Raw genomic sequence first — 21,739 nt, forward strand, 5'->3', positions numbered from 1 at the left:
TCAGCCCTAACCCTGGTAGATAAGCTAGTCTCGTTCGGATTAGTACTCGTGTTCGGCGTCATCGTCACTTGACTGTTTGGTTTGACTGGCATCTGCCCAACAGCGTCTCAGGCAGTCATTATTTAATTTTTTCCGTACATCTGCCGAAATCTAGAGCTGAGAAGTGATCATCTGTAAAGGTGGCTTCTTTGTGTAGCTCATAGCTTGCTCTTTCACTTGATACATCAGACCATTGTTCTTAACGACAGACAAGGCTGACTCAATTCGTCATCGCCCCTCATCCGCCCGCTGAGGCTCTACAGTCACTTCAACCGCCCATCAACCATCAGTTAGCGGAAACGGTCATCCACGGTTGCTACAATCACACCCGTGGTTCGACTGACGGGTAAATTTTAGTTCCCCTGAATAAACAGAAGGTCGTCTCACCAGACTACAACATGCCAACCTACGACGAAATCCGCTCTGCAACAGAGAGCATCGACAGCGGCGGTGGACGATGGGATGCAGAACGCTTCACACGTGAACGCGACGAGCGCATTTACCGTGGTCCCGCGCCTCCGCCTCCCTTTCGAGAACGAGACCGATCACGATCACGGTCGCGAGCACCACCCCCACCACCGCCTGAATTCGAAAGATCAGACCGTCGGCCCAGTGACCGATTCGACGACCGCTTTGAGCGCCGCGTCGTCGAAGAAGACCGCTACGGACCACCGGGTCGCCGCAGAGAGCGGTTCGTGGAAGAAGATGATTACTACGCTACTCGTGGCTCGGGACCTTTGGTGCATCATCGTCGCGAGCCATCACCGCAGCCGTTTCGTCCCCCGAGATTGGTGAGGAGACAGTCTTCGCTTGATACTTTTGATAGAATACCGGCTCGAAGGGKTGAGAGAGCGCCTCCGCCCCCCATTAGAGGAATGCGTCCACACAGGCGCTCGTCACCGCCGAGATTCGTTGAGCGCGACGAGCTGTACGAAGAGATCGACATTGCGGAGCCTGACGAGTACGGAGACGAAGAGTTTCGGCATTTTCGTGAAAGGGAGATGCGCCGCCCGGTCAGAGAGGAGATTGTCAAGGAAAGGATTATTGAAAAGGATAAGCCGTACCCGAGAAAGGGCAAGACGAAGATGCCGAAGCGTTTGGTGGATCGTCGAGCGGTGCAAGCCCTTGGTTATCCATATATCGAAGAGGTTGGTCTCTTTGGTCATGTTCTAGATCGAATACTGATCGATTGTAGGAGAAAGTGTTGATCATTCAGAAAGCTCTTTCCAAAGAGCTGATTGACGAGCTCGTGAGCATGAGCAAAGATATTAAACGCCGTTCTGAACGCTCTGAAGGTGAGCATTTGGGACACCATTCTCGTTTACCGTCATGCTAATTGTGTAGTGTTATACCGGGAGTTTAGATCGCCATCACCACCACCGGTGCGTGAACGAGAACTAGTCGAGCGAGTTGTTATTGCTTCACCATCACCAAGGCGATCTGAGCGTCTAGTTGTCGAACGATCCCCGTCACCAATCCGTGCTGAACGCTTTGTGGTAGAGCAATCTCCGGCACGTACGGAACGTCTCATCGTAGAACACTCTCCAGCCCGCACCGAACGGTTGATCGTTGAACGTTCGCCGTCTCCGCTCCGTTACCGCAGCCCTTCACGAGTCCGTTCCGGCCGTTATCTTGATCGTCCAGATATTATTGAAACTCGACCTCGCTCGGTGTCCGTTAATCTGCCACAACGATATTCAGAACCTGTCATTGTCGAGCGTCGTGGAGAAGAATCAGGACAGGTCGTTTTAGTCGAACGGCCTCGTCGCGAGCTGGAAGTCAGCGAAGAGATCCGCAGGCTTGAGGATGAGAGGCGGATGCTGCAGATCGAGCGTCGTCCTGAACATGTTGGCTCGGTGGATATCATCAAGGATAAGATCATTCGTCGAAGCGATGGCGAGACGGATGAGATTATTGAAGTGAAGAGGGATAAAAAGGGTGAGCCTCTTGCTCGTAGACACATAATCAGAACTTGGCTAACTTTTTGCAGCTCCCGATTCACGTCTGATTCGTGCGATGATGGCGACGCTGACGTGAGCTCGCTATCACACTGTTGAGGTTACTTCGAGTCCTTACTGTTTCCATATTGTTATGACTGTTCCGGCGTTGTCTAGTCCGATTTATGGTATGATGTCGATTAATCTGGGAATGGTGTGAGAGTTGTATGGTTTTCCACTTATGATTGTCATGATTATCAAATTCACTGCTTCAATTTGCTGTAATTCATGTATATAGACTTGATCTTTCGTGAAGATATCCCTAGCATCCCTTGTTGACTTGGAGCGGAATGTATAAGTGGGGCCTGAGCTAAGCTCCTGCTGCCTGAGGCAACCAGGTTTCAGTTTCAGCCGTCGAAGATAGTTACATAAGTAGTTAGCCTAACAGATCCCCTAAGTTACATCAAACATCTATCTCCACGAGCCACGACATTGTTTCATTCCAGTCATCTGCTAGATAATCACGCCGAGAACTCTTCACCAATATACTCGCATTCATCGACCAAAATGGATAAACTCCAGGCCTTTGGAAAGAACCTCAAGTAAGCTCTTTGTTCTGCCCCTCCTTATCAGCGCTCCGTCATGTTTGTTGCCAGAAATCCGGATGAGCGCACAAGACACAACCTCTTTTTTTTTTTATTTTTTTGGATTATTGCTGATAGCTTGTAGCGCCCAGCTCACGCCTTTTGCGGCGCGGACTCAGCAGTTTGTCAAGGAACAGCTTGGCCAGGCTGATGAAAAGACCCAGCTTCCGGACGACTATCTCGAGCTCGAGAAGCGTGTTGATGCTTTGAAGCAGGTGCACCAGAAGCTTCTTTCTGTGACGTATGTATATCTCGACCGGGAACTTTTTTTTTCCTTATTCAGAGAGTGATAATACTGACGGGTTTTACGGACAGCTCCCAATACTCAAACGAGGCTTATGACTACCCTCCTAACATCCGCGAATCCTTCAACGACCTTGGTCGCACCATCAGCGAAAAGGTCAACCTGCTTTCCCACGCTTCCTCTCCCGCTGAAGCCCAAGCTGCCTTGACCGCACCTCCCTCCGCCAAACCCCAACCCAAAACCTTCAGCCACGCCATCGCCCGCGCTTCCTTGTCTGGCTCGCAGCTAATCGCCCAGACCTCTCCGGCCGAGGACCCGCTCTCAACCGCATTGGAGAAGTATGCTTTGGCCCTTGAAAAGGTTGGAGAAGCTCGTTTGGCGCAAGACGCTCAGATCCAGTCTCGTTTCTTGGCGGGATGGAATACCACCTTGAACACTAACCTAACATTCGCGACGAAGGCTCGTCGCAATGTTGAGAATTCGAGGCTTAGCCTGGACTCGATCAAGGCGAAGAAGAAGGCTGCTGCCGGTGGGGATTTGGATAATATTAGTGAGGATGCGAGGATTGAGATTGAGCAGGCTGAGGATGAGTTTGTGGGGCAGACCGAGGAGGCTGTCGCTGTGATGAAGAATGTGCGTTTTCTTTCTGTTTTTTTGGTGGGTTAATACTGATTTGGCGCATTAAAGGTCCTTGATACCCCCGAGCCCTTGAGAAACCTCGCAGATTTGATCGCTGCACAGCTCGAGTACCACAAGCGAGCATACGAGATTCTCTCCGAATTGGCTCCCGTCGTCGATGGCCTGCAAGTCGAGCAGGAGGCAAGTACATAGTCTTGCGCCATTTTGTTGATTATTCATCATGGCTAACTGACACCAGGCCAACTACCGTAAGAGCCGTGAGGGTGCTTAAACTGCGGTATACTATGTCTAGTTTGAGTCATGTTTGCCTCGTTAGTTGGTCTTTTTGAGCTGTGATTCCCGGACCATGGATTACCATTGGTCGTTTCTATGAGGGATTTTGTTCTATGTACTTTCTTATTTCCTATCTCTCGAATTGATTGAGTAGAGCATCTGGTTTATGCGTAGCGTCCATACAAAGTATAGTCACTGTAGTCACTTTCAGCTATCTCGAAGCAAACAGAACTATATTTATACATATAATTTCCTCAAGCGTCGGAAAATAGAAAAAGAAAATCAACGGAGATCACATTGATATTAATCACATGATTTATCCGCATGAAGCTTGTTGCTACGAATGCCAAGCCTCGAGCCGGCAGCCGCTGCTCAGTGCTTACCTTAATTCATAGACTCAAGCTCAACGTCACCACAATCTTACCTTTACCTCGACAAAACAACGAAACAACAAAGCGACCTGCACAAACGACCTCATCGAGTGGACTATCGAGTCTACTGTATGCCGCATTTGAGACATTAAACATATCCGCTAATACGATCGACCGCGAGACTATTGGATTTGGTGACGGGAGCCTGGAGCTTACGCCGTACACAGCTCGACAGCGGTGCTTGATTCTTGCTGCAAGATCGGTCACATTATAAGCGTCGGTCGATATTATATACGCACGCATACAAAACCCGAGATTCGTGTCATCAATCATCCACAACGAATCCTTTACCGTGTCCTCTACACCCATAAACCGCGCGCTGGATAGAAGGAAGGTTACATTTTCACAATGGCGAACGGGTGAGCTCTCAACCCTGCAGATCTCAAGGTCTCTTACGTAGGGTATCTAACAAGCTTGGATACAGAGCAAGTATCATAATCGGACTCGTATTCGTGATCCTAGCCAGTCTCTGTGCCTGGTTCTTTGCGCCAAAGGGTGATAATCAGACGTACGTTCCCCACCCACCCCTACTGGCTATACGGCTATTCTCTATTTTCCCAGGCATAAATGCTAACTTACGTTGTGATGTAAAGGGTCTGGAGAAGTAGTCTCATCCTCGCGTTTTCGGCTTGTTATATCATGTGGGGTATGTCGCGTGTTGCGTCCTATGATAGTTATTTGTTTTTATCTTTGAGTGTTGAGCTAATTGGTGTGCTATGTAGCTATCACATTCCTTGCACAGTGGCATCCTCTTATCGTGCCTACGAGGTCGGATATGCGTCCTGGTCGGGTGCCGGAGTAGACGACTTTGGTTATCTTATGGTTGAAGTGGGTGAAGCGGTTCGAGAGAGTCCCGATATACAGATTAATGAAATATAGTCTTTGCGTGCGTCGCTGTTTGTGTATGAATATACCACTTTCTTTGTCATTTGGATTTGGCAGCAGGGTTTTTTATTCAGCTTTGACAACTATCAAAGTGTATAGTGCCGAGTCACGGATTCAGTAACCCCGACTTGTCCCTGCTGAAGACATGAACTACAAGACTATCAGCTTCTACCTACATAGGTAGCAGGAAGTCTAGATCGACCTTTTCTGTGCCGTTTCAGGTGGCGAGCATGATGGAAAACCGTTTTTTTAAATATCTGCAGAAAAAGGAATGCGTCCCTTCCCGTGGCTGATGCAGAGCATAGTCCACGCGTTTCATGCATGCATGCATGTCATCACTACATACGAATCAGGTATTGAGTGGCTTGTTATTCCATGCAAATGATGTTCTAGAAGGCTGGCCTATCTGATGCGCTGGTGTAGAGTCAAGGGTATTTGATAGTCTGTAGACTTGCGCAGTTGCATTACTTGCGGAGCAGTACGATGAGGACCTAGTTAGTCTTGTGGATCTGTTCGAGCGCAGTGCATCGGCAGGATTTATCGTCGCCTCAGCGCAGACTGTCAGATAGTCCGTGTTGCGAATCCAGGATCATTACGCTCGTAGCATCTTACCTAGCTATGAATGGGACTAGTCAATTGACGTCGTCGTCGTTCGTAGGCAAGGGGCGAATTTTTATAGTACTTTCTATACAGTGAATTTCATACCCATTAAGATTACATATAAATCGTCTCTTGATACTACATAGAAACGGATTACCTTCCTATAAAGGCAAGCGCCGTCCCCATTATCAATACAATGCTCTGTCCCGGCCACGTAGAAACTCCGGTACTCCAGAACATGCCTTAACAGCGGCTGAGACGTTACGATAAGCACTCCACGTGTAATAATACTGGAACATAATTTACTCAATTGCGGAGATGTATCTGCTTTGGCTATTTTAACTTGAATTTAGGTGCATATAGTAAGTAGCTAATATGGGGCCTAAAGTGCTGGTGAAGAGTGTGAAGATTCTGAAGAGGGTGTTAGGGCTTGGTGTTGACCAATAGGGGGTTGCACTTTCGCTGATTGGGTGTTGGTTTGCGTCAGAAACGTGCCAGCAGATGTAAGTCCATTCAGAGTTGAGTGTAGGCTTGAGCCTTGTCGGCTTGTGGTCGTTGCTATGGCCCCCCGCCCCCCGCGTGGTTCAGCTCGTCTGTATGATTGTGTCTGTGATACACGAATAGGACTATCTCGTATAACACGGATACAAACCTGAAGATATTCAAGGATTCATGGGTAGGCATATATGCAAAGACCACAACTACTGTCTCGAGCTTATAATATGCTCAATGACATTATCCAGAACTTGATGCCAACCAACATCGAACCTGAAAAGTGACGTCCACAACTCGTACAATCCCGTAGTGCCATTAGCTTCGCTGACAGCCTTGTCATACCTGCCGAGACGCATACTTTACACAGAACTAGTTCTTAGTTCTACGCTTAGTTAGACGGTAGTCGGATCCATGTTCTTAGTAGACATCAATCGGGACCACGATAGTCACTCCACTTTCTCTTGTAGTATTGAATTTCTTATGCTATTTACAGAGGGGTCGCATCGACGAGAATATGTTGAGGTAGATTCAGTGTTATACTCGAGTCAGAACCCGCAATGGTTTCTGAATAGACTTTAACATCTTCATCACTTAAACTACCAAGCTATCGATTATTTTGTCCACATCGAGAAAGTTGAAGCCACATTACCAAAGCTCTCTGACTTGTCAAATCAATTCATTCTTGGTCAAACAAATGAATCATCTCCCTCTCGACTCGATATGGATGTTCCATACATCGGAGACAGACTCCTGATCTTCTCCAGCGTCTTTGCTGGTATCCAGATCTTCTTCGTCGCTCTCCGGCTACTAACTCGAGTGCAGTACCCCAAGGCCTGGGGATGGGACGATGTTGTCATTCTGGTTTCGCTCGCTGGGCAATTGGGGATTGCGGGGGCGTCTATTGGTTTGTCTTCCTCCTCGAACATCATCATACAATAATACAACGAGCTGACAGTCTGTCCCGTCAAAAAAAGGATACGTCAAATGCGCCATGATCGGCTATCACCAAGCATACCTCAACGAAAATTACACGGAGAAAGTAGTCATCGGACTCAGATACCTCTTCGCAATTCAAATTCTGTACAACTTCTTCTTCAACGTGCCCAAATTCGCCATCTTGCTTTTGTATAATCGCGTCTTCCCTCCGCCACTCACAATCAATAAATTCGTCCGTGTGATGATGGTATTTCTCGTCTTGCAGACAATCGCAAACACATTCGCAGAGTTCCTCATCTGCGGATCTCATTTTGCAAATTTTGATCATTTCGTGAGGAGTACATGCGCTAGTAGACAGGCATTTTACGTCTGGGGCACGTTTCCGAACATTATTAGTGATGTGATTATTTTGGTGCTGCCAATGACGATTATACTGCGAATGCATATGGAGAATCGGATGAAGGTTGGATTGGCAGTGACATTTTTGGTGGGAAGTCTGTACGTACCTACTGTCTGTCTTGTGTTGAATGTCAGTAAGCTAATGCAATGACAGAGGCCTCACTACCTCAATCCTCCGCTTTGCGTGGTTCTACCAAGATGTTTCCATGACAGACTACAGCTGGAACGCCATCAACCTCATGATCATCACCCAAGCCGAGACAGGCACATACCTCATCTGCGCCTGCCTGCCCACTTACCGCCGCTTCGTGCTCAGCTGCTCATTCCGCGGGAAAACACAACATACAAATACATATACAGGCACTTCACCACTGACATTCTGTGACCCGGACCTCAGCCGTCGCAGTACACAAAAGCACTACCAACAGCAACAACAACTACCGAAACAACTTCCAACATTATTTCCGCAAAAGCCGGAGAGTGTGGCAGGTTTGAACGGGCATCATCATCATCAAGACCAAAATGATACGTACCCTTTAACGTTCGTACCGGGCAAGAACAACACCTCGTCCCACCATAAGTACCCTTCTTATGCGAGTTCGTTTTCCATGTTGAGATGCTCGTCTAGTAGACTCAACGAGTCGCCTAGTGACACCATAGAGCAACATATCGATCATGCGCACAGTCAGGATTTGGAGTGATCCTCGAGCTCAAAAATTTGGTATGAGAGATTTTCCAATTCCTGTCTATTGTTTGTTCGGTTGTTGGGCCTAGGCTGAGATATATACACGACTTGTGGTGGCATATTGGGGTTTCGGTACTGGGCGTTCAGGTGTTGAATTTGTTTTGAGGTTGCATTGATGAATAATGAATGTCGGACTGTTCATCCTTCATCTTTGAGGGAGCAACAGATAACGCGACCGACTATTGTGGCTTATGATGATAGAGGCGATGGACATATTTGATACAAGCCAGAGGGCCAGTATATACTAGATGGCATCAGTGCCATAGATCATTGGTTTTATGCATGAATTGACTTTGCCGTAGATGTCTCTGGATTCCAAGACGAAGCCCTTGAGTCTCGCAAAATGTTTCATGTGAGAGAGAGAGAGAGAGACAGTCAGCAGTGTGTTAAAATTCGATAATTCGAGCATCAGACTTCACGAAGCCAAATACTGTGGAATTCAAGCTTTTTGATGATCGGCATGGCTAACCCGACGTGCCTCGGCTCTTTAATTGGGGTTCTTATCTGGGGTACATCTCTACATCTCCACATTTTAGCTCTATTACTTTTCTTCTTACAACCAAATTCAATATTCGAGATACATTTAATTCTCAGTCGATTGCTGCAAATAACCATTACTGGCGTAAAGACTGAAGGAATCATCATGTCCGATACATTTAAAGGCTGGGTCGCCCACAACGCCACCGGCCCCCTAACATACACAACCTTCACTCCCAAACCCTTCACCCCAACCGACATCGAAGTCCGGGTGAGCCACTGCGGTATCTGCGGCACAGATCTTCACACTCTGCGTTCCGGCTGGGCGCCTGCCGACTACCCCTGCGTCGTGGGCCACGAAATCATTGGTACCGTAGTCCGCGTCGGTGCGGGGGTTGCGTCGCTCCCTTCTTCTTCTGCATCGAGGCAGATACGTGTTGGCGACCGCGTCGGGGTCGGCGCGCAGAGTGATTCCTGTCTGAAGGCTGACTGTGAGGCGTGTGCGGATGGACTAGAGAATTACTGTCCACGTATAGTGGGCACATATAATGCGCGATACCGTGACGCTGATAAGAGTAAATCGTACGGCGGGKATGCGGACTACTGGCGGGGACCGGCGCATTTTGTATTCAGGATTCCGGATTCGTTGCCGTCGGCTGAAGCGGCGCCATTGTTGTGTGGTGGTGTTACTGTCTTTCGGCCCTTGAAGAGATATCGTGCCGGCCCCGGAAGGAGTGTTGGTATTATCGGGGTAGGTGGATTGGGCCATTTGGGGATCTTGTTTGCGAAGGCGTTGGGTTGTGATCGCGTTGTCGCTATTTCGAGGACGTCGAGTAAACGCAAAGATGCAGTTGAAGGGTTAGGCGCGGATGTTTTCATTGCTACGGAAGAAGAGGAGAAATGGGCAAGGACGTATTCGCGCACGCTCGATTTGATTATCTGTACAGTGGACTCGCCGAAATTACCGTTAGCCCAGTACTTGCGTCTGCTCAAGGTTGGAGGCACGTTTGTTCAGGTCGGGGCTCCTGAGGGTCCTCTTCCGGGGTTACCGGCGTGGTCTTTGATTCAGAAAGAGGTGCAAGTGACGGGGTCGAATATTGGGTCACCGGATGATATAAGAGAGATGTTGCAGTTGGCTGCTGAGAAGAGAGTATACCCTTGGATTCAGAAGAGGCCGATGAGTGATGTGAATGCTGCGTTGGCGGATATGGATGCTGGAAAGGCGCGGTATCGGTATGTGTTGGAGAATGATGTAAAGTTTGAGGCGAGACTATAGTCAAATTACCTTGATAGTAAAAGAATCATATAATTATGCCTATGTAGATATTGAAAATCGCGTACGTGTAGACGAAGCACTCAACACATGTAAAGAAGTCGTAAGCAAATCCATGAAGTATTAGATATTGACATAACCACCCAGAAGAAACCACAAAGTCTATATATCTTGCTCATAAATATTCGTACAAGGAAACTGCAGTCAAATATGCTGCAACAGTAAAACCTGCATACATAACAGGTAAATGTCTATATGAATTAAAAGTAGTAAGCAATACCAAAAAAGCAAAACCGATGTCCTCCTAGTCATGTAACATTAGGGCTTGTGCAGTTGCTCTTTACGGAAGAACATGAAGAACCCAGCACTGCAACAATCATACAAGTCAGCACAATTCCTTTCATAATATGGAGAAGAGACTTACCAGATCAAAAGCTGGAAAAACAATCCAACCCAAAACCACGCCGTCCAAAGACTGTTAATCCCTGTCCCAATATCAGGCGAAATATCGCCAGGCCCAATCTTATTCGGCGCCGCAGCACGCGCTACAATGGTCGCAATGGAGCCCAGTACCTGCGCGCCCAGAAGCACAAAACAGATATGCAGCCGGGTAAGAGTCTGCAACAGGATCATACCAAATCCGACACCTTGCAAGGAATCCAGCACGCCCAGCCAGAGCCACAGACTGCGCGATACAAGCGCGCCAGAGACGAAACTTCCAGCCCAGGGGATGTATTGCCCTAAGTTTGAAGTTCCCCACCATATTTGAGCCCATCGAGGTGCTCCAAGACCAATTGCGAATACAGGCAGGATCCAGCTGTGAGATTTTGAGAGGAAGAACATGATACCCAACATTATGCCCCATACAAGGACAAAGAACAGGACGACGAGGAGAACAATCTGCCATGTCGAGGCGTGCTGTGAACTCCACAGAAAACTCCAATTCCGGCCGTAGGGCGCTGACAAAAAGAAATTTTGAATAAGCACCGTGACGAAAAACCACATGATGATCTTGCGTCTGAAAATCGATTTGTAGAACGAGGCTACCTTTCCGGGCGTCTGGCGGTAGTAGTCTGGTAAACCAAACGCGAGTAAGATACCAATTGCCCAGAGCATGACTGCTATGGGCACGGTGATGGCGGTGATTTTCCAGCTGTTGATTATGGGTTGTACATTGGCGAGACCGGCTTKTGTCTGTTTCGATAAGGAGGATCCCCAGTACCACAGCGCGACGACGTAGAGTTGTTGAGTTCCTTGGATTATGCAAGCCCTAAAAACCCAGTCCTTGACGGGGGCCGCACTCTCGTCGCCGAAGTTAAGAGAAAAGAAGATTGAGCCACTGGCAGAGGCGGTTGCGTATATGCCGCTAGCAAAGTTTTGGATCCAATCGCGGTTGACGGGGTTGTGCTCGAAATGTGCGATGCCGATCAGAAGAAAAGCGAGACCGTAGAAGAACCAGGGTGTTGAGAGGGCGACGACGGACTTGAAGCTTCGGAATACGCACCACCAAGCGATGGACGTGATGAGGTATGTGGTCGCAATTGCGTATAGCTTCTCTGGGGTCTGACCAACTTGACCAGTGAGAAGAGTGACTTGGTAAGAGTTTGCAGCAATGATCTGGCCCAGACCCAAGAAAAGTGAATATAGAGGCCAGTCACCAATCCGAAGTTGCATCCATTTCTTGAGTCCTGTAGGTGGCTTATAGTCTTCTCCCAGGAGGAACTCATCGCCACCCTTTTGGATATCACTGTTGCTATCCCCATTCGAAATCGAGTTTGTCGGAGAAGTGAGTATTCCTTTACCCTTGATCGACGGCACAGGTGACCAATCTCGCCCCAAACGAGCAGCACGGAATCTGTCGTACCATTTCTTCTCACTCTTGACCAGAAACTCTTCAATGCACAATTGTCCATCAGAGTTTGACCCGTTGAGGTCTTCGAGTTTCTTCTCGAAGATACGGTAAAATTCGCCTGTGGCATCGGTGAAGAAGGGATCGACCTTTTGCAGTTTGAAGTTTTTCTTGTCGCCGACGACGGAGTCAAAGGACAAAACGGAAGAGTTGCTAAGTCGGTTTGGAGCGGTTGCAAATGGGCGAGTGGGTGGTGCGAGGGAATCTTCGCCTTCGGAAAAGCCAGGTGATGCTGGTATATAAGGGTAGTAGTGACCATTGACCTGACTGGCGTTTAGCAAGTGGACAGGAGATGGAAGACCGTGCTCGTCATCCATCCGCCGACTCAAATCGGCATGTTCTGGTGTCATGGTGAACTCGTCTTCCGTAAAGTAAGAGTGCAAGTTCTCGTCTTCAGTCTCGTCGCCCTCACGCTCGCTATCAGTCACGTCTTCTGAAGCAGCAACATGACTCTTCCTTCGGAGTCGATTTCGTCGCTCAATCACAGCGGTATGACCAGGTCCCGCCCTGACACCTAATGACAACTGACGGAACAAGTTTGACGCGCGTCGCTCATCTCCATCGGGACTTGGATCTCTGCTGTAAACAATAGTATTTCGTTGCTGAGGACCAAGACTGCTTTGTCGCAGGCTTGAGTAGCCCATACTTCCTGCTTCAATGAGTGGAGGTGTGTGTGTACCGAGATGATGATCGGACATTGGAAGGTATAACGGGGTACCAATAGCTTCGCTTGGAGTGCGGTACCCAGTCGGCGTAGAAATCTGTCCATTCGACTTGATAGTCTCCCTCGTATGGATTCTGATAGACGTACTCTGGAGAATCTCCAAATCTTCAATCCACTGCGCGACTGGGAAACGCTGTTTGGCCGATCTCGCACGCATTTCGGCGCGAACTTTGACCTTGGAGTTTAGTGCACCATCAATCGCGAGTCTGAATTGATGAAGCAAGTGCGACGTAGTAGTAGACTCAACAGTATACCACCAACCGGGCATCTGCCCTAATCCACCGACACGAGCTCCAATACCCAATGCACCTTTTCGACCAAACTCAACAGCAACCAAACCAAACGGCTCATCTCGCGAAGGGATCAATGCGAACTCAGCGCCGGAGAAGATAAAAGGTGGCAGTGCAGTGAATTGAGGTCTGGAAAATACTCGTCCAGGATAAAGCTTCATCATACGATCCAATTTCAACGCGGCAAACTTGCCATAAAGATCAATAACAGGCCCGATACAGATCAATTGCACATTGGGCCTTGCCTCGAGAACGGACGGCATAACATCAGCAATAAGGTCAATACCCTTTTGCATCGACCAGCGGCCAACAAAGACCAGCAAATCAGCTTCAGGGTTCTGGTCCAGACCTGCCCATTCTTGCGCCTGTCTCTTGAGTTCGACCCTGCCAGCTTCAAAGTCTTGATCAACCGTGAAATCGCTTTCCTTGGGGACGGACTTATCCCAGTCTGCGGTGTCGGATGGATCGGGATTAGGCAAGTTTCCGACTTTCTTCAAACCCCAGAAGATGGGGTAGCGAGCATAAGATCTCTTGCCATATTTCTTCGAGACGCCTACGGCGCCGAAGCCTTGTTGATGGACTCGCAAATAACTAGCGCCTGCATGCAAGAGGTTGAAGACTTCACCGAATTGGACGTAACGAGTGGCAACGTTGACATCAAGATTGAACACGGAACAGACTTCATCTCTCTCATTCTGCGTTCGCATCGGCCACAAACCTTGAAACTCGGCGTTGTGTAGCGACAAGCACGCGGGGATAGTCTGAGGAAGAAGATACAACGGAGCCAATGATCCATGATAATCATTGATATGATACAGATCAATCGGGAACCGCTTCATGGCTTCAGCAATACACTGATTCCAAGCCGAGTAGTAGATCGCACTATCCAAATCATCCATGCGTGCAGGGTACGGCTCCGTTTTGGTCTGTTGCCGGAATACCGGTGCATCGAGTAGGACGTAAGTAATATTCCGCAAGACGTGATACTGAACCTTGACTTCGTACGAATTGCCCAAAACGGTCACAAACATTGGCTCTGCGGGCTGGTCTTCTGGATAGTCGACGTCTCCAACACAGGGCACAACCCAGATAAGGTCCTGGTGACTCAAATTCTTTCCCATGAGTTGTGCCATCACACCCAAGCCACCGATTTTGATCTTGATAGCCCAGTCTTCAATGTCGTATTCCATCGTCGCAATCATGACCATCCGTCGACGCTCCCCGCTCGTTGCACCCGCAAACGCAGATGTCGTTTGCAAGAATCCCGACCGATTGGCGAGACGTAAGAACGGGTTTTTGACTTCGATGCCGTCGAGTCTTGCTCTTTTCAGTCTTCGGCGTAATGCTAGGGGTAGGATGTGAGTCTTTTCGGTCACACCGACTTGGTTGAATTTAACGCGGTAGAAGGATTTCATGAAGAGCCAAATACCAAATGATGCGGAGAGGATAGGGACGATTAGGAAGAGGGAGAAGAGTATTATCTGGATATTTGCTGAGCCGACCGGTAACAATTCAAAGCGTTGGGTACCGTCGTGGATCCGAATTTCCCAGCCGAGGTACGATGAAGGTGGTGGGTGGGTGATGTTGATAGTGACCGCAGATAGAGACGAAGGAGGGAGACGATCCAAGACAGAATCTCCATCGGCATCACCAAATACAAAGCCTTGATCAGGCTGGCCGTCTGGATTGATGCCCCAGATACTGACCTGACCCTGAGCAGGCCACTCCGTCAAAAACTTGACTTTCCACAACCCGTCATCCGAGTCTTGAACCATCTCGTTCTTCAACCCTGCATCAAACCCATATTGGTTGTACGGACCGTTCCAGAATAAGTGCGGGAATCTGCGTGGAAATGAAGACTCCCAGTCACTGTCACCTTCCTGAACATAGTCGCTGCTACCAGATACTTTGCTAAAGTACTCAACACGTACATGACTGCCGGTCCATTCTTGTAGAGAAGTACCCGACCAAGGAAGCTCTGTGATGGTGTCGTTGCCACCTGTATAAGGCAGCCAGGATGAAAACGACGAGCCCCAGTTCGTCGAGTACCGCCACATATCAGCTCCGGCGGCATGATGTTGTACGTATAGGGTCCCATTGTCATCTTTGTGTAGTAGACTGGTGGAGTAGTTCGCAGAACTGAAAATCATGGGATTGTCGTGCTGGCCAACTCGGAGTAAGAAGTGGTCGATAGCGTTGGTTGCGGTGCCATCGACGCTGCTTGCGTTGGCGACGGTGATACGGTGTATGCCATTGTAGACGTTATTAAGGGTTGCCTTCCAGACCCAGGCATTTGCGATTTCACCAATGAAGTTGGTCGTACCGTCGTTTATGTTCTGGCAAGAGACGCTGGAGGAATTGAGAGTTGCCGTCTGTTTGGATTCAGTAGTAGAGTTGAGCAGAATGGAATTTGTTACGGAGTTGCAGTCCATTTGTTCTGAGAAATAGATTTGAATTGGGACTGATTCTGCCTGATCTGGACGGACGCTGGAGAGTATACGAGCATCGTGTCCAGGCTGAAACTCTGTGATCATAGGGTACGGTCCAACCCATTTTGCCTTAGGTACGTATGCCCTGAAATCCCATGGCACCATGGTCAGGTTATCAAGACAACCATTGTAATTTGTCGACCCTTCGAGACCAAGTTTGGCTGGGCTTGATTTGAGTGTTTGCTCATCGTAAGGGTAGAAAAGGTTCTTGACGGTTGTATTGGCATCGAAGGGCGCAATCAGAGACAGATTTGTGTTTTGACTACTGCAATCGAACTTGTAGTTGATCGTTGTATTGTCATTCTGATATAAGAGCCATACTGATTGATTGTTGGTCAGATCTTGAATACCTTCAAATCGACCACGTAGAACAGACCACATTCCGGTCTCTGTTGGCGTTCCGTTAGAACCAGGAAGGTAGACATTGTGGGTTTGTTTCGATAATGACTGTAACAGATACCCATCATTAAGAACAGGAAACCTCTGTCTCATTTGAAACATGTGCTTCAAAATATTGCGCAAAGGATGTGCCGGATCTCGATGGTCATATGTGACCGAGATATCCTCGCAGCCATTCAGTGCCGACTCCAGGGGAAACTGATAATACTGAGTGACATTCACTCTATAGCATCCATGGGACCACCAAGCAGTAGCCGGCGACATGGACTGACGGCCATAGACATAGTTGTCTGCGGTGGCATCGAGGATGTAAAACCCCTGCTCCTCACCCCATAGTACAAGAGGTGCGCCAGGCATGTGAAGCGTTGTAATAAACATGCCTAACAGCATCTTTTCAGTTCCATTCTGAATAGCCGGCCAGCGAAACACATCCTGGTTGGTGGTACCGTATAGATGGCGAGGGTCAAACTTTCCTGTGTTCGCATTGACCATATCATTCGACAAAAGCATGAGGTTCCACATTGTCACCCAGTCAGGGGGCAAATCGTAACCAGCAGCAAGATTTCCATCAAGACCCAGAAACCGGGTTAGTGTTCGATAAACCGTATAATGAAAAGCAGCTCCATCGATAGCTTGCTGTCCATTCTCACGGATGAAATACTTATCTGACGACTCGTTCGTCATGAGAACAGCATCTTGCACGTTATCAGGCCACATATCCGGCTGTCGACCTCGTCCAAGATATACAGAACCGAAATTGTTTCCACCAGTGATCTCACCAGACAGGAAGAAATTCTCCTTTCCGTGAGCGCGCGCACATTGTCGCCAGCCTTCGGACATGTCACCCAGAGCGTCGACGGTTGCCTGGGTCGCTTTATCGTAACGGAAACCATCTACATCTAGAGACGCGATGATGATGCAAGCATGCCGAATAAGTTTTTCTCTAACTGATGGATTCCATTCCCTAAGACGGTCCTGCACGGAAGCAAACTTTGCAAGTTCACGCTGGTAGTCCGGGAAGACGCCGAAAGCCTCTATGTCGCCATACTGGTCAAAGTCGCTGTTGTAGCACCCTTTCAAGTCATCGTACACGTAGCTGTCCACAGGGTATCCAGTCTCGTTGTAGAATCGTGGATAGTCACAGGTGGTATTGTAGTCGTTTCCGAAGTGGAAATCGACGTATTGACGAGAGCTTTTGTATTCGACTTTGTGTTCTTCGTATATGAATGGGGCGGTTGTGTTGAGGTAGCCTTCGAAACCGATGAGGTCACCCATACTATAACCATTAGCTTCTGAAAACAGTTGGTTTGAGTTATTTGAGGTAGACTTACGTTGCAAGTGTATTGTCAAAGATGACATACATGCCCCTGTTGTGAATTTCCGTGATAGCTGATCTCCACGTAGCGATATCACCATAATGCTGGTCCAACAGTGTTGTATCAAGAGCTGAATAGCCGTCAAAGCCCCATGGTTGATTCATCAGTGCTGTTCCAGCGAGGTAAATAGCCTTTATCAGAGTAACACTTGAGTTAGGAAAGTCACCCAGTAATGCAAAGTAATAGAACGTACCTTAATCCCCATTCCTTGCAAATAATCCAACGTATCCACTAACCCGACCACATCACCTCCATGCCTCATCTGCGTTGAGTCTAGGTCATGCTCATAGTATGTACCATTGATGTTATCATTCGTCGGGTCTCCATTCACAAATCGGTCCAAGAACAACGAATAGATTGGGACTCGCCAATTGTCCGGAGATGGGAAGTATTCATGGTTTGGCCAAGTGCCCCAGTAATCTGCAGGTGTGTTTGCGGTTTGGTTTTCGTTGAGATTGTAGTGTGTGAGATCTGAGTCGTAGGGCCATGCTCTAGTCGTTGTGGCAGAGAGAGTGAGTAGAAGACCTGCTGTGACCCACATCATGGTGGGCGGCGATGGAGAGTGAATGCCGATTTATAGGCGATGCATGTGTAGATTTCTTATCATCAATACCGTATAACAAGTATTCTATACAGAAGAAGCCGGTCAGTGCATAATCAAACGGAAAGGAAGCTCTTGTAAGACTCGGATGCTCACATATGTCAAGGTATACCTATACCCAGTACAAATAGAACCTGGTAGGTAAGTATACTTTCTCAATATAGACAATAAAATGGTGAAGAATTTCTACAAGAAACCCTGATAGAAAGCGAGAACTGTTCGTATTATCAGGTCGAAGTTTAACAAGCCTACACGAGGAGGGGGATACACACAAGTTTGACAGGGAGGAATCCAATCCAAGGAAAGGATCAATCAGAACCAGGCAGAGGAGTAACAATCAACCATGAACATCTGACCATGAGCCTCTTCGAGGTTACAGGGTCTTTGTCTCCGCCAATGGTCAGCGTGCTGCTGCGAGGAAAAGATCCGAGAAAAGTCTTCGTACAATGTACAAGGCCGGAAGGGTATCAATATCAGACCCTTTGAAGGCTGACAGGTGTATAGACAGTGTGCTCAAGGGTCTGAAAAGGAAAGATTGGAATGTCTCCCTGTCTAGGCAATTGTTTAAAGCAGTGATGGCTTGTCGCTTTTCCCACTTTATTCCTATTTGCCCCTGGAACAGGGTCACGGCACGTCTTCGCGATCATCATGGGTCAGATAACGACTACGCACTGCCGGAAATATGATTGTGCAGCTTTTGCAGAGATGAGGGTTCTGATTGGAAAGATGCGTGTTGCGCTGCAAAGGGATGCAGCTTAGGGCTAGCTACTTTTTCCAAATGCCTTAGTTCAGCAGCTGGATACGGCTAGTGGATGATCTACCAGGGGCTATATCTTGTTTATAGATTACGACTGCCGCGCTGCGGTGGAAAGTAATTCCTTATTGACTATGTCTGCGGTAACAAAAGGCAAGTAGTCTCTAGGACTCCGAAGCTAGCTGATTGCTACTTATCATCGAAGTAGAGAGAGATTAAGATAGTACGAGTACAAAGTCAGAGTCTATCAGAGGCGAGCCTTTTAAGTTCTGAGACATGCTTTGTGATCTGTGTATTCGAGAGTTAGCAAGTGGCCATCTTATGATAGCGACAGCTCTATTCCATTTCTAAACGATCACACGGATCCTTTATATCCGTCTACGAGGCCAAATCATTAGACTCTGATCATAAATTAGCACTTCAGAAGAGATAGACACGTAGGTATATGTAGCACCGAAAGAGCCTCGTTTAAAAGCGGCCTATCTCCGAGCGCTCTCAAGTCCGAGCTATTTCAACTGAGACCATTATCACATTGGTTGATGCACACGCCACGAACGCATGTGTCACAGTGCTGATAACGTATTGTTGAAGCATTGGACAGCTATAGACTGTGTACGCCAGCGAAGAGTCAAGACAATGCTGGCAGCAACTTTGGAACACGAGGTTCGGGATGCCTTCGACTTGACTCTGCGAAAACTTCTGAGCCACGATCAATAGGAGACATTCTCCTTGCATACGATAGATGAGCACTGAGTCAGTGTATGGGGCTCGATCCTAGCCAGGTACCGGGATGATGGATATCGAGTTGCGAACCTTGCCTGGTCTGTATCGGTCAACGAATTGCTGCACACGGATCCTGGTCGTCTCGGCACATTCGATACTCCATATCAGCTCTTTGTTAGCTTTTATATTCGTAGTTCCCACAACATGCTTCTACTCAATAGATCAGATGTATGTATCACAATGCAACTCGGACATAGAAAGAGGAGGTCGGGATAAACACTACACAGTAGATGGGTCTAGCCCGTGTAGGCCTAGTGTAAAATATCACAGCTTACTATTGGCTCATATGCTGTCATTTGCCCCATCGGCCCATCGACAGAGAAGCCATGCCCCACAATGACGATCGGGGGTTTGACAGACGTGACTCTGATTGGCCACGATATTGCATATTGTCGTCTATCAGAATCCCTTGCGTCTAATCTCTGACTTGAGCAAGGCTCGGGAAAAGGAGACGGATATGGGCTGATGCTCTGTTCGTGAGTAAAACGAATGTGCCTGTGTCAGTCCTCGCGCTAGGATCGGTACCTGGCTAAAATACATCGGGTTACTGTCCTTGATCAGGGCTGAGCTTGGAATAACGCGTCGTTCTGAAAGAGGTAGAGACCAGTGCTACGATTGCTAATGGAACGCTGGTATGATTTGACACCAGGGTTGATGAAGGAGTGTGCTAAATATACTCCTCGGCCAAGATGATCAAACTCGGAAATGTATACGCATAACGAGATAATAGATATTTTGTATATTATTTATTGTACAACTATTTACATAAACAAGATCTATAACTTGCGTCTGGTTATATATGCTTCAAACTACTGATATTTATTCCGCAGTATTCCGCCCACATTTTAGCATAAATCGTTAAATACCCATCGTCCAGCTATTATTGGGCCTTGTACTTGTTTCGGTACTCTTCCAACCTGCGCACTTCCTCCTGCCCAATCTTCTCTCCAAGCTTATCAATCAAATCCTGGAACACCAGCACTGCTCGGATTGGAATGTTGCCCCCGAGATCCCTTTCTGCAGCTCCAATGGCACTCTTTTGCTCCGTATCGCTGACTCGTTCCTGGCGATCAAACAGCAGCACAACACCGGCAACGGTTCCGCCTTCCTTCTGAATAATGCCGACAGCTTCGCGCAGTGCGGTACCAGCGGTGATGACGTCGTCAACGATTAAGACACGTTTGCCTTTGAGAGGTGCGCCGACGATGTTGCCGCCCTCGCCGTGATCTTTGGCTTCTTTCCGATTAAAGGAGTAGCTGATGTTGTCCCATGTCTTTGTGCCGGCGAGAGCGTCCCGGGTAGCGAGTTCGTTGACGACACCGACACATTCGGGGATTCCTTTGTAGGCGGGGCTATCAAAGTCAGTTAACTGGCTCGCATGAGTTCCCAGTAATGGTGGATAATATACCCAAAAACAATGTCGAATTCTGGAGTGATGCTGCCGTCCGCAGCTATATTCACAAAAGGCGGGGACGAGATGGTGTTTGCGAACGCGGCCGACACCTGGCGCAACAGAGGCGCAGTATAAAGACGGCTCGAGGTCAAAAAGTATGGCGACTGGCGACCGGATTTCAGTGTAAAGGTTCCAAAAGCAAGCGCATTGTTGGCTATCAGTAGCGAAAGAAGATTGGTCTTGTAGTCTTGATCGGCGGAGGGAGCAGCCATGTTGAGTGTTTGGAGTTTCTGACAGCGAATCGCTTGTGGTGGTAGGTTCAAAGCTGAGATGCGATAGTCACGAGCGCGGTGTGGTGTTGTGCTGTCCTGCGTGGTGACTAATAGCTGAAGTATCACCTTGTCGAATGTTGATAGACAAAAATTGCAAGGAGGGGCATCTACTAGGGCCCGCTCTGATCGGAATGAGCCAATCAGCTTTTGAGAAATAGTCGGCTGTGATTGGCTGGTCACTCACCCCTCCGTCGCTGACCGAGTATACAACTTGAGGATCCCTTGTTTTGCACGTCCTGTACCCTTTTACTCCAAGTGAGACTGATTTTAATAGCAGAATTATATCCCCTGAGTAATTTACTATACTCTTCATCATCGACTTCGCTCCTGGTACGATTATCGCAAACAAATTGCCTGCTTTAAGACTCCCAGCGATTGGCGGGGACTTCCCAATCCGAGCTAGCGTCGTTTCTCCGGACTCCGATAACGGGTTTAGGGTCCTTTTTTATGAAGAGCATCCATCGCCGGTGACCTTGCTTTCTCTCAGCTTCTCGGGATTTTGTTGCTTTCATTTCTCTGTCCCGGGGGTTTTATTTCTTCTTTCATTCAATTTCACTCTGTCATTTCAGCACTGTGTAGCACTGTTTCCTATTGTGCCCCTCATACTTGTACCATTGATTACAGGTACTAACGTGGATACTGTCCGGGATTGAGTTCGGTTCTGGTCATATT

At 48.1% G+C, this 21,739-nt stretch overlaps 5 protein-coding genes across 5 annotated transcripts; 3 read left to right on the top strand and 2 right to left on the bottom strand.

Moving 5' to 3' along the window:
• Positions 1 to 437: 437 nt before the first annotated feature.
• BHQ10_006108 (uncharacterized protein) lies at positions 438 to 3,695 on the top strand (the record flags this gene model as incomplete). Its single annotated transcript, XM_040878658.1, has 7 exons — positions 438 to 1,187; positions 1,235 to 1,334; positions 1,384 to 1,977; positions 2,030 to 2,072; positions 2,706 to 2,861; positions 2,936 to 3,497; positions 3,552 to 3,695. 7 exons carry the CDS (start codon positions 438 to 440, stop codon positions 3,693 to 3,695), a joined length of 2,349 nt encoding a protein of 782 aa, XP_040734612.1.
• A 3,212-nt stretch (positions 3,696 to 6,907) lies between these two features.
• On the top strand, positions 6,908 to 8,223 carry BHQ10_006109 (uncharacterized protein; the record flags this gene model as incomplete). Its single annotated transcript, XM_040878659.1, has 3 exons — positions 6,908 to 7,091; positions 7,162 to 7,621; positions 7,677 to 8,223. The coding sequence occupies 3 exons, from the start codon at positions 6,908 to 6,910 to the stop codon at positions 8,221 to 8,223; spliced, it is 1,191 nt and encodes a 396-aa protein (XP_040734613.1).
• Positions 8,224 to 8,910: 687 nt separating this feature from the next.
• BHQ10_006110 (uncharacterized protein) lies at positions 8,911 to 10,020 on the top strand (the record flags this gene model as incomplete). Its single annotated transcript, XM_040878661.1, has 1 exon — positions 8,911 to 10,020. The coding sequence occupies one exon, from the start codon at positions 8,911 to 8,913 to the stop codon at positions 10,018 to 10,020; it is 1,110 nt and encodes a 369-aa protein (XP_040734614.1).
• Positions 10,021 to 10,335: 315 nt separating this feature from the next.
• Positions 10,336 to 17,748, bottom strand: BHQ10_006111 (uncharacterized protein; the record flags this gene model as incomplete). The annotated part of the gene is made up of 4 exons (XM_040878662.1): positions 10,336 to 10,384; positions 10,442 to 17,104; positions 17,160 to 17,335; positions 17,398 to 17,748. The coding sequence occupies 4 exons, from the start codon at positions 17,746 to 17,748 to the stop codon at positions 10,336 to 10,338; spliced, it is 7,239 nt and encodes a 2,412-aa protein (XP_040734615.1).
• Positions 17,749 to 20,222: 2,474 nt separating this feature from the next.
• Positions 20,223 to 21,007, bottom strand: BHQ10_006112 (uncharacterized protein; the record flags this gene model as incomplete). The annotated part of the gene is made up of 2 exons (XM_040878663.1): positions 20,223 to 20,694; positions 20,751 to 21,007. The coding sequence occupies 2 exons, from the start codon at positions 21,005 to 21,007 to the stop codon at positions 20,223 to 20,225; spliced, it is 729 nt and encodes a 242-aa protein (XP_040734616.1).
• Positions 21,008 to 21,739: the final 732 nt, after the last annotated feature.

This window comes from Talaromyces amestolkiae, assembly GCF_001896365.1.
Source record: "Talaromyces amestolkiae strain CIB chromosome Unknown scaffold11.1, whole genome shotgun sequence".
NCBI classification, from domain to species: Eukaryota; Fungi; Ascomycota; class Eurotiomycetes; order Eurotiales; family Trichocomaceae; genus Talaromyces; species Talaromyces amestolkiae.